Source organism: Prorops nasuta, unplaced genomic scaffold (assembly GCF_024137725.1).
Source record: "Prorops nasuta isolate Cenicafe-Biocafe unplaced genomic scaffold, Cenicafe_Pnas_1.2 PNAS00003, whole genome shotgun sequence".
NCBI classification, from domain to species: domain Eukaryota; kingdom Metazoa; phylum Arthropoda; class Insecta; order Hymenoptera; family Bethylidae; genus Prorops; species Prorops nasuta.
Window position 1 is genome coordinate 3003742 of NW_027116800.1, and position 12633 is coordinate 3016374.

Sequence of the window (12633 nt, forward strand, 5' to 3'; positions counted from 1 at the left end):
AGGGAGAGAAAGAAAGAAAGAAGGAGAGAAAGACTCCGATGGGACTCGAAGGAAAGCGCGCGAGACGCTTGCCAATGAAAAACTTTCTTATCCTTTATAGGACTCGGCGTATTCATTGCTAGCCGCTGCCCGTTGCAAATAATCAATTCGCCGCCAACTTTCTTATCTAGTACTGTACTTTCTGAAGCGAGAAATAGTTCCGTGGGATCTTGCATAGTTTCGGTTTGGCTCGTTGAATGAAGTTTCAAATAAGTGGAATTGGCCTTGAGAAACTCAGCGAACAAAAATTGGGGTTAAAAGCAGTGCGTTCGGGTCTCATGGAAAATTCTCAGTGAATTTACTTTCTTACCGAAGGTTTTTCCTACTCCCCCCCCCCCCTTCACATCGACTCATCCCTCTCAACCCGCCCCGGTTCTATCCATCCTAAACACTGCACACATCTACACTATTTGTTTTCTTGCCACATTTTTTTCTACTATTTTTTAATTCAATTCTCCTTCTTCCCGCATCCATATCTCTTCTTTCAAGGACGCTCGAGCCTCGGATAGTTCTTGTCTCAAAACACCTTCGCCCGGCTTAGAAGAGAGGATGAGGCTTCTGCGAAATGGGCTTTTTCGGAGAGTGGAACTTCGGTACACCGAGGCAAGTGTGGAAAGATAAGAAAAAGAAAAGGAGCGATGGAAGTAACCGGGACGCTGCTACACAAAAGTGCAGGGAAGAGAAAAATGGGATAAATAAAATATATCGTGGCTGATATAACGCTACGTAATATTTACACAGGGTAAAACAATGAGGAAAATCAAATGTGTAACAACTACATTGGAGTTTACCGGTGAAGCGGCTCTAATGCAAATTGATTGCGCGATCGTGCAACGCAACCGCTTCTAGACGGACTGTAAAATGAACAAAAAAAGCATCACCATCCGATTCATTGCACTCGCCATCAGCAGCAGTTATCGACTTATTAACATTATTGATCGTCGCTCCCACTGCTAGCTCTATTGTTATTCGTAACGAAGTTTCGCCGCGACGTGACAGGCAGATTTATTCGTTAAAAATAAATTCCTAAACAAGCCAGCTGTAAAGTACGGGGTGGAACAAAGAATAGTATAGAAAAAAACCCCTTTCATTTATATACAACAAGCTCATAATTATATTACCATCAAACTTCTTTTACGAAAAATTTGACGTATAGCGACAACGTTATCCCGCATACTTGGCTGGCTCAACAAACTGTTTTACTACTTGTCGTGACCCTCATATACCAAATGTCAGTAGTTTCCACTAAAAAAAACAAACTGTACATTACCGTTCTACAAATTACTCCTAAAACTAACTAACAAACAACGCGTACGATACTTTCTCCAACATTTTACGAGGAAGGACTTTTTCCTATCACCTATAATACTGCTAATTAAAGGCACAAAAAAGTAATGGTTGTAGTACGTGATTACAGTACTGAGATAAGTACGTACAATAATTACCGACGCGTTGATAGTTGGAAATAACTTTGGCACAGGTTACTCAAGTGAGGTAGAAGTTTAACAAAGTCAGCCGTAGTGCAGCTTTAGTCAGGCTGATGCCAGAGCGAATTACAAATTTCGAGCTTTGCCCCTCCGGGAGACCAATACGTACAGCGCTATATAGGACATTATATTATAAATACGTCATACTCAATTATTGCTCGTTGAATCGGTTAATTAAATCATCGATCGAAACACGAAGCATTAATTTGCAAGGAAAGCGTAAACAGTGCAGCCGTGCGCGAGTGTTTGCTCGGATGTAGCCTGGTCTTTTCACTGCCGCGTTTACCGCAGCGTGAATTTCAAGCGATGTCCTGGCAATTTGGGTCAAGCGGTTTTGAGTAATCGGGCTATTTCTTTAGCAGCGACGAACGCTTCGTCAGGAGCGTTCTTTTAAAGGAAAAGACGCGAACTCGACGGTGATCCGGTGACGCGCGTGCAGCTACGTCGACGCTACTCGAGGAAGGACGGAGTGATAAAGCGACCAAGTCCCTGAATTAAGAGGAAAATATTTCGCCGTTATTCGCGGAATTTCCTTTGGGAGGACTGTCGAGAGGACTCGTGTATGTGCGATAGCCGCGAAAGTGGAGTTGAAGCAAACGGTAACGAGATGGGGGGTGAGTGAGGAGGGGATATGGGGGGGGGGGGTAGGAGCTAGAGGAAGGGGAAGAGAGGAGGAAAGTGTGCGGAGAGAATGATGCAAGTACCAAGGGAGAGGAGAGGGTTGAGTGGATAAGTTGAATGCATTTGCGAAGGCGGAAAGTTGAAAAAGAAGAAGCGTGAGGAAAACACAGAGGGAACGAGACAGGTCGAAGCACTTAAAGGGGAAAAGGAGTCGGCAAGGGAAAGTGGATGCGGTCGCTTATAGTCAGACCTGTATACCCTCTTCTTGCGAGGCACGCCTTAAGAAAAAGAGAGACAACTGTTGACTGGCAAGATTAACTCCTGCGCTCTTTCACGCCAGGCTGCCTTCTTTAAACTTCTGCAACCCCGAACACTTTAATGCTGGTCATCCAATTCGTGTGGGATTCCGTGATATTTTGCTGCGGAAGATCCGTCCGGTAGCTATGCGAGTCACGTTCGCCGGGTCGTTAACAGCCATTACGTAATGGTTTCTTTTTGGCAAGCTAACCGGGCTTTATGACTCGTCAGTGCCATGGAATCACGGACTACCTCCGGTATTAAAGTTATCGTTGCTCGAGTGCTTGCGAACAATGGGCCGCGATATCACCGGAGCGCGATGATTGGAAATTGCTCGGTGAAATCGGGTCAATGACCTATGGCATTTCCGCCTCTCGGGATGCTTTAATGCACCAGGTGGATTCTCTTGCTTACGGATTTACACTTACCGTTCGCTTTTGCAGATTCTGCACCCTGCAGTGCAGGTATACTTCAGCTCCGAGCTGAACCGTGACGTTGGTTTCTGGGTCCTCGAAGTACGGCTGTGGCTCCGGCGTGGCTCCCGTTTCGGTTGAGACGCTCTCTGCCTCGTAAACCTATGGAGTGCACCAGATAAGCCGAGATAAGACACACATCGGTGCGCATCAAAGATTGGGACAAGCACCTGTCCCCTCAGTCGACTGATATCACATGCCTTTTCATCAAAATTCTCGATAAACCTTTACATACCGTCGCAAAAGGTTAACGTATATACATAATACAGAGAAAATAGGTGTTTCTACCTTGACAACTTGGCATTGGTAGATGCAATTGAACAACGAGATATTTTAAATTGCTCTCTTCCATTTTCATTGCAAGTAAACATTTAGCTCCAGTGTGAGTATAATTGTAAACTTTATACTTTCTTTCCTCTCTCTTTTCAGAAATATTTTTACTCGTTACTGAATAAATGAAGATGGCGTGGTTATACTGTTAAAGTGTCTTGGAAATTTCTCGTTCGTTTCAAATTAACTATATATATATATACTATAAGAAGAACGCCAACTCGGCCAGCTTTGTAAAGCTCTAATTCAATCGTGCTTCGTGTTGTTTACATTATTGTGCGCGGAACGCAACGTAATTATCGCGTTTGACGAGTGAAATAATTCAATCGTCTACGTTTTTTTTTACCCCCTCTTTTCAACTTTCGATTGTTTCCCTTAATAACAGTTTTGAAGTGGCATAACTTGGTGAAAAAAGAGCAAGGCGATGAATTACGACGGAAAACCGATATCTGATATTCTTATTATTTTTCTTTATACACAACAATGTACTGTTTTTTCAATGACTTACAAATTGCTTATGCTTACTCGTTTAGCATGAAATGTGAAAGAATACGATAATAGACCATAGCCTGCATAGCATCAAACGTTAGTAGAAGCTTTCTGTATACTTTGGAAGAGTCGTTCTTTTTCCTCATAACTTAACGATTTTATTTCATACGACTCTGCAAATTTCATTACAGACATTTTTGCAATTTGGGTCATATGTCCTTACGTGACTTACCTCGGTAAAAGGTGAACTGAGCTCATGCCAAAAGGATCTTGGTAGATTTTCTAATCCAGGATATGGCTTTGCACCTGCAACATATTTACGATACCATAAGAACACTCTTAACAAGATTTAAATTCAATTTTGACCCGTTCATTAACGTTAAGCATTGCGTGCAGTCTTATTAATTAAGAGATAACCTTAATTGTGTCATAATAAAGAGGATATAAGTAGCGAGAGAAGCACACGAGAAAGAAAAAGGTATGACAAAGGAGGCTTGTTTGCGATGCACATGCACGGGGAATTAGGGAAGTCTGCAGGTAGTTAGTGCCCGAAGCTTCAGTAGCACGAACCGAAGATTGAATTAATAGAGAAGTAGTTGGAAAGTTAGCTACAGGATAGTGCAACATCAACGGATATTCTCAACAAGCGGCATGGAAAGGTAAACCCCTTTGGTCGTTCCCCGACGCATTGAATGCCCTTATCAGTCCCTAGCACACGCTACCGTACGCGAATTTCCAAGACGATACTCCTAAATATACACAACTCCGGCCAGTTATACCGACATCGCCCACCTAAGTGCTCATATCTAAACTCGCGAAGGATGCTGGCTTTCGACCAAAGCAAAACGCACGATACGATTCTCGCGTAGCGTCTGTAGACGCTCAACTTACAACGTGACTATTGCACCATTCTCATTCTTACCATCCAATCCCCTGAGTTACATCCTCGCAGCACGCTCGCTTCGACTAGACAAAAAATCTCTCTCCGGCCAGAAAGCGTCTAGAGAAAAGATTCAGCTGGTATATATTTCCTCGTAAAAACAGTCTCGTAGCTTTCGGAGAGAAAGCTACGAGAAAGAGAGAGAGAGAGAGAGAGAGGGAGAGGCAGCCCCTGTTTCTCGTGTGCCAATATAAAGGATAATGCTTAAAAATGGAATAATGAATATATAGGCGCACGAGTGAAAAAGTACTGCCATTTCGCTTTTTCTTTGTGATTTGTGAATTGCAGCTCTTTGATTTTCAGGCAGAAATCATTGCTAGCAGTTGCCGTGTCCGATATGTGCGTGATATTTTTGGGCTATTCGGGCGAGCGCGGTAAATGCGATACGCCATTGTGCGTTGGCATAAAAGCCCCGGTATATGGCATATATGGCCGGGCTAAACGAGGAAGAGACGTAATAAAGTCACCTTCACGCCACCGTTTCAGCCGAAATCGAAAAACTAAGCAATCTTGACTCGAGTAAAAGACAGAATCGAGCGAGATCGAGCTGCAGAGGGTGGAGGAGGGGGGGGGGGGGGGGAGCGAACGACAAGTGGAGAGGTTGATGGAAAGCGAGTGGGGAAAGGACAGGTAAACACACATAGAGAAAATGGAGAAAAAGAAGGAGACCATAAGGGAGGGCAATATCTTTCGATCAAATTCGACGACTCAAACGACATCGCTCCTCTCTCTCTCTCTCTCTCTCTCTCTCTCACTCTCGATATATAGCATGCCTCCCCCCTGCCTCCTGCGTACCAGTCGTCTGGAAAGTCCTTTCTCATTTCCGCGACCACGCCACGCTCCAGAATCCGAGAAATTCAGCTTCCGGTGAAAACGCACAGCCAAATTATTTTCTAAGCTAGCCTCAATTCCGATAAACTTTATGCAGCTCGAATAGTTCTCGAATACGGGTGCAGCTGCTGCCCTCTATTCTTCCTTCGCGCGTATACGTTTCGACTTTTTTTTCCTTCCTCACTGAGGTTTCCAATCGTTTCCCGCTCAGCCGTTTCGCGCAAAAAATTTCAACAAAATTCTAAAGATCATTCATTAAGTGCACCGCGAGCTATTCTCGTTAACCAGTTTTCAAAAGGTTTTTTTAAAGTGCATTGATAATTAATTTCAGTAAAATATCTACGTGCGTCGTTTGGAAAATCGAAATCCTTATTTTTCTAACGATTATACGCTTTATTCTTAACATCGAGTTTCGGTTGCCACGCCCTGCTTCTATATACAAAGCTGAGGAATAGGTGGTAGTAGCGGAGAAATTTATTAGAAGAAACGACAGGATCCTCCGTCCTTTCTGGCAGGACCAATCTTGCCGGCGGAATTCTTTCGCGTTGTACTCGTGAAAACGGAGCACGCTGCCGAATGGACTTCTAGTATCTGCTGGAAAGACCAAATACATAATCTTTTCCTACAAGGATAAACCTGGTTATTGCAGATACAATCTCGAAATACGCGCATCTCTCCACTCCCTACCTTTTCTTAGTTGAGATTGCCCCTCGAATAGAAAAAGGATAAGCGTACCGTTCATATTTCTGAGTTTACTGCGATGAACGACTAGCGTCAAGGAAGTAATATGTTTTCGTTTAGTGCACTTCGTTTTATCTATTTATAGAAAATTATATTTGTATTACTAATACACCCTTTAAAAATATCACAGAATAAATCGAATTTGTGCATTAATGCTATATATATATATATATATTTGTTTGAAAGCACGCTAGTATACATCTGTTTGTACAAAAATCCAAAACAGCTAGTCTATATATATTGATAATAAAAAGCAGAGAGCAGTTCAATTATTCGTTAATCAGAGGTGTATTAGTAAAAAGTCAAAGAACGGGGCAATTCCAATAGAGGACCGCGACAACGCAAGCTCTAATGGTCAGAGCGTATATCGATTACCGATGACAGTGCTGTAACTATTGGAGCTTCGGTGACATAACGGCCACGCCGAATTTTAAAGTACGCCAGGTTGAAAAGTGATCTGTCGTCGAGAGCGCGACGTTTAATTTATGGACAGGGGATTGGAAAGCGGTCGATTTATGGGGATCCAGTGCCTTAATTGGAAAATTATAGGACATTGTGTAGGTACTAGGGGCGCCAATAGTTTTAGCCCGTAGCTCGTTATTCAGCAAGTATAATCGGGGCCATCCCTTTCCTGTCTTTTTCCACTTCCTTTGGCCCCTTCCTCCTTTGCCTTTTTTACAGTCTTAACGGTATCCATTCATTCCCATATATCTATGTACAACAGCTACAAGATTAAGCTGCTTCGCCCAACCAGTGTACTTCCTTACCGATCGAGCTCCATCGAAAACACATTCTTGGCTTTTTAAGGTGAGTGCTTTTTAACCAAATCGCTATACCTATATATACCCTACCCTAAATACTTCAGCATAGTTGTTTAATTACTTATTATTTTTTAGCCGAAAACACCCGAATTTTTGTTAGCTTTTGATCCAAATGCTGCCAGGCAGACAATTAAAAACAAATTTATACTTCGGCTTAAAATACATAAATATTATGCACTGACATACACAGCTATTGTTTCAGCGTAAAAATATATAGAAGAAATTTATACATACCAAAGGTATTGGCGGTGCAGAGGTAATGTAGCTGCTGGAACAGAACTGAGGCCAGCAAGGCCGCAAAACGGCTGAACATCTTACTCGATCCTCAACTCATTTCTCTTCACAAAGCTCGCTGAATGTCTCGGTCCTATCTTCGATCTGCAACAAGTGCGAAAATCTCATTTAAAATAACGAAATTCTCATCCAAGTAGCGTTTGCCTCGTATCATTAAAATTGCAATGTGCCCTTTAAAATATAGTTATCTTTCTTTTTTCCTTCCGTCTTTCAAGCTTCCAACATTCAACTATTCAAAGCCACGAATCCCTAAAGCATGAAAAATTACCGTAGCATTACAAAGTAGCTAACGCCGCAGCTTCCCACAGCAAACTCATGTTTATGAAAAGAGCCACCAGACAGCCAAAAGAAGCTTTCCTCCGAAAAGTAATGTGAACTCGGATAAAAAAACCTATCCCCAAAAAGGCACTTTGACAATATCTTCCTTTTTGCCTCGAGTCTATATCTTCAAATTTCGCTACACAGTTTCAATTAAACAAACGTAAGTACATAAGGTTAGAGAATAGTTTTAAGCTTTTGCCAAGCCTCCTTCGAACAATTCCTCATATGCATAATCGGATTAAACTCGCTTTTCCCTACGCGAGCCTCGATCGCATGGATTGTTGAATTACAGTTGAACGTTGAATTAAGAGTGATCAAAGGCGCAAATCATATGATTTAAAGTACGTACTTAATAACTAATTGCTCTAGAATGTTATTTAGATTTCTAAAAAGTCGTCGAGGGAACGGTATAATTTTGGTCAGAAAACTTTGAAAGTTCGATGCTTAACTGGTATGAAAAAAGGCATAAATATGCTAATTTATACATAGTACCCGTTTTAAAAGTCAAGATGTAGAGAAAGCAATGAATTGAAATCGAATGGAGGATTGTTACCACAAGATTAAACTTGATTGAAATTGAAGGGGACTAGATCAACCTATATATATATATATATATATATATATACCTAGTTTCTTTTTCTTCTCATATTAAAATGGAACTATTTAGTAATAGATATATAGAGAGATAAGGAAATATCGGACGCCTGCTGGCGGCAGTCTCTGTCACGCCAAAGTAAGGAAGGACAAGCAATTTTTCGTTCAACAGTAGCCGAGCACCTGTCGTTCATCCTCGAAGTTTCAAATTGTTTCACTGTCTCGCACAGGTGCCAATCCTGTAACAGCCTGTGTTTCCTACGCAAGAAAAAAAATAATAAATAATATATGGTAAGCTGTCAACTTTTTTACATGATTCCCCAATATTCCAGCAAATTTATACCAAATCGTTCTATAAATCGTAAAATTCCATTGACGTTACTGGGAGATGATTTAATCATTGCAATTGTTGGAACATAAATGCAAAATCGACCAGCGAAATATATTTAGCACGATTACATTGATCATTGCCGGTTATAGCGATAAACAAGCTTTAAGGGGAAGAGGGAGAGCGAGAGAGAAATGGAGAAAAATCGTAGATTGAATTTTAGTGTATCTTGAAGATTCATGCAGCACTGATTCAGTTAGAGAAGCAAAGATAGGAACTAATGCGATATTATTTCTCAAGCGTGGAATCGTTCACGTCTGTACGAAATGGGAGTGAGAATGGAGAGGGAGGGAGGGAGAGAGAGAGAGAGGTGAAGCAGAGACAGAGAGAAAATCGCGCTACCGATGCGATTAATAACTTCCAGCTCGAGAGCTCGTGGCTAATAACGGTCGGTTCGTCGAGCTCGTCGAGCTTGTCGAGGTTTATCGAGCAAACATTGGCCGAAGAGTCGAGATTGCGAGCAAAAGAGAGAGAGAGAGAGAGAGAGAGAGAGAGCGAGACAGAGTGAGGGGGCTCCATTGCCAAAATCGATCGGCCAGTAGCCAAAGCCAAGTCGACGCGAAGCCACGCACGAACAGAAAACCTGAAACAGCCGGTAAGATATTGCCCTACCGATCTGCGAGGCAAACGATCAACTGGGTTAACGCCGATATACCCAAGATATCGACCACGCCGCATGAAACTTAAGTAGCCGCGATAAAACAGCTACCTTGGAATCGCGTCAAAACCCATAAATCACCCTTTTCTCCAAAAACTACCACCTCTCTAACATTTTTTACCAAATATTATATTATACTTACATTTACTTTTCCAACGAAACATTTTTCCGATATATTTATCTTTTCAAACGTTCCATTTCATACAGTTATAATCGATAAATTTTTCCAATATCAAATTGAGAGAAACAATAATGTTTAGGAGTATCGCAATGTAAATCATTTGTCCTTCAACTATTATTTTGTAGTTTCGACTACAATATGAATTAGCTATTGAGACTATATATGAGTAATAAGAATTAATTAAATTTTTAAAAACTGATAGTTTTAACTCTGGAAAATAATTAAGGTGCTATAATTTAATAATATTTTATATTATTGGAGAAAGATAATAACTTTATTACTCTAAGTTCTCTGTAGAAAATTGAATCGTCCTCTTCGTGCTACTGTGTAGTAGAAATTTGGCAGCGAAAGTACCGAGTGAAGTGAGCTGAAAGATTGGCGAATCAAGTTCCCACAATGTAGTAAATGCTGCAAGTTATATAAAACTTAAAAGAAATTCAAATAATTGAAGGCATTTATGTTCTAATTTAAATAATTACTAATACGCTATAAAAGAACTATTAATACTAGTAATATTACAAGGAATTTCACTATTTATCTTGATTTTTTTGACTAATATAATCAATAGCTGGTTTATATTTTACTAAATTTTTGTAATTGGAAATAATATACAGGATATATTTCTAAAGACAGCATACAGCTAGGAGGCTTCGTATTATGTTGTTAAAATACTCAGTATTACCACATATTCTGTTTAATTTATATTTAAATGTACCAACAGACGCTGTTTAAAAAAAAAATAATATTGATAATAAATAATAAAATTTATTAAACTAAAAATACAATTGAAAATTAACCCGTCAATGCTATAATCAAATAATACCATTCTATATGCCAGTCTTGGATAATAATATCCTTCCTCACACTATATTTTGAGTAGTTCAGACTATATAATTCAAACTACTATTTGTATTTCTCTTGGCGCCACAAAGCCATCATTACACGAGCCACGTAAAACTGCTGTGTAAACTTTGTACTACGAAATATCCTCAATAAAGCATCTGTGTTAAAATTAAAAGGAAACAAATGAACGAATAAGATTAATACCTATAGGGAAGAACACACTGTTGGATTTGCAATAGCCCAAAGCGTCCACGGCTAAAAAGTTTTTCAGCGATTTTCATGCTGATTGATGATTTCTTTTTGTCGAACATAAGGTGTAGTTGACGCTAGGACATATTTATCATTGATTCTCGTGACATCTACGATGTGGCGTAAAAGTAAAGTAGCCGCCATAAAATAGTTGAATTGGAATCGTGTCAAAATGCATATATCACGGCATATATGAGAAAAACTAGGGGCTCGGAGAATTCACCTCGTTCGGAGGGTTTAGTTTTTTCGAATATCTGAACCAAAGTTAATTCATCTGCAGTATTGATGAAACGTTACGACTTGTAATTTAATTTATTCCCAATTTAACGAAACGAGGTAGAACAAAAAATAGATTTGCAGCAGATAATTATGGATTGGTAGAGCGAGGATTGGTGATTATAAAACTAGTCCGCCTTTTCGCAGTATACGTTTAAACGAGATCATTACTATCTTAATAGTAATCTCTTACAGGCTTTACGCGTAATAGGAAAGTTAACAGAGTAGCGCAAATACCCTTACACTTTGGATGTTCATGAGACCATCTGGATTTGATTACTCGCGTAATATGTGCTCCGTAAATAATTACGCCTGACTTGCGACATAGTTCGTCGCGTATCAAGTATTTTAATCATCGCGACAAATCATTGACGATTTGGAGAGCCCGGGCTATAAGTTAAATGGACCAAGCCGAAATGAAAGCATAGATTCGATGAGCAACTTTGCCAACGGACGGCCGTGCAACGTTTATTTACGTGCAACCTGCAGAAATTAATTTAAGTCCTTGTATGAGATACCGGCATTGGTGGCCATAGCAACAACCACAGCACAGCTATTGACAATCGCATACGAATAGCGAATACAGATCAGATAGTGCAACGTGCAATCTAATCGGAAAATCCTATACTGCCCGCATAGGGAAACATAAAGAGTTCTCCATGGTTTCACGCACCCCCCCCCCCACCCCCCTCGCTCCCTACAACTACAACACATGCCTCTCGTAGCAAAAAATTCACGCTAAACCACAAGGCTCTTTTCACCCTGCACGTATCAAGCCTATACATAGTGGGTAGCTATTATTAATCCTAAAACGGAAGTAGTTATACTTGCAGAGGCCTCCAACCCAATATTGACTTTGGAAGCGTAAAAACAATTTTTCAACGGCGAGATGGTGAATAATGGAGCAATTATTAAGCATTTTGCGGTCGATCAATTTATTTGTAAAATATCAAATAATTTAAGAGCTGGAATGAATTCACTAGTTGAAACGAGGTATATAGTCAAAGAAGCACGAAGCCTTTCACATTAGATTTGGTTAAGGTTAGATTGAGGTGGTCGTTCATTGTATGCATATGGGCTTCCTTTGATTAACCCGCAGACAGCTAAATTCTTGGACGTACTAGGAGGATACGGGTTGCAATTATGCACTCTTCATTTGCTAGGGTACTGCAAATCAGTTTCGCCCTAGCTTTCCCGTGAATCGATCGAGCTATTGCATGGGCGTGCACAACATTAGTTATCGGTAACAAGCATTGCGAACAAGTACGTTACAAGGTAGCCGAAGCGTGTTCTACACAACCATAAAATACATGTCACATCGTGCCGCCGTTCGTGTTAACTCTGCGTTCCAATCGCTGCCGATTTTCTATCTCTCCCTAGTACTAGCTAGTACGTTCTTCCACTCGTGAAGGCCTATTTAACGCCATCGCGAAACTTTAACATCACCAGTATGACAAAATTCCTCCATTACTGTGCGTCTCATTCTTGACCAACAATCCAGCTTTAACTTGCTTAAAACAGAAATTTCAACCATGTGTTCTCCATCCCCAATCTTATTCCCTTCATCTATATTACAAACCTTTAACCCCTCCTCCCCCACAACCTTCTCTCACACTGGTTCGATTACCCGTTCCACCTCCAGATAATTAAAACCACGAACATTTGCTTAATCTCAGAATGAATTTCACCCTCGTGTTTGAATCAAGTGGACTTGTTCGGAAAATTGTTAAATTTTGCAGCGTGTAATATATATATATATA

General features: G+C 40.5%; 1 protein-coding gene across 3 annotated transcripts in view; it reads right to left on the reverse strand.

The window, feature by feature from the left end:
• The window catches only part of dpr14 (defective proboscis extension response 14), a 130050-nt gene that overhangs the window by 80137 nt on the left and 37280 nt on the right, over positions 1 to 12633 (reverse strand). For all 3 annotated transcript variants that reach the window (XM_066746680.1, XM_066746679.1, XM_066746681.1), the window contains exons 2-4: positions 7304 to 7447; positions 3969 to 4042; positions 2873 to 3019 (exon numbers count right to left, since the gene is read on the reverse strand). In XM_066746680.1, coding sequence (XP_066602777.1) covers positions 2873 to 3019; positions 3969 to 4042; positions 7304 to 7382 — 300 coding nt within the window. In that variant the 5' untranslated portion in view covers positions 7383 to 7447. The remainder of the gene's footprint in view (positions 1 to 2872; positions 3020 to 3968; positions 4043 to 7303; positions 7448 to 12633) is intronic.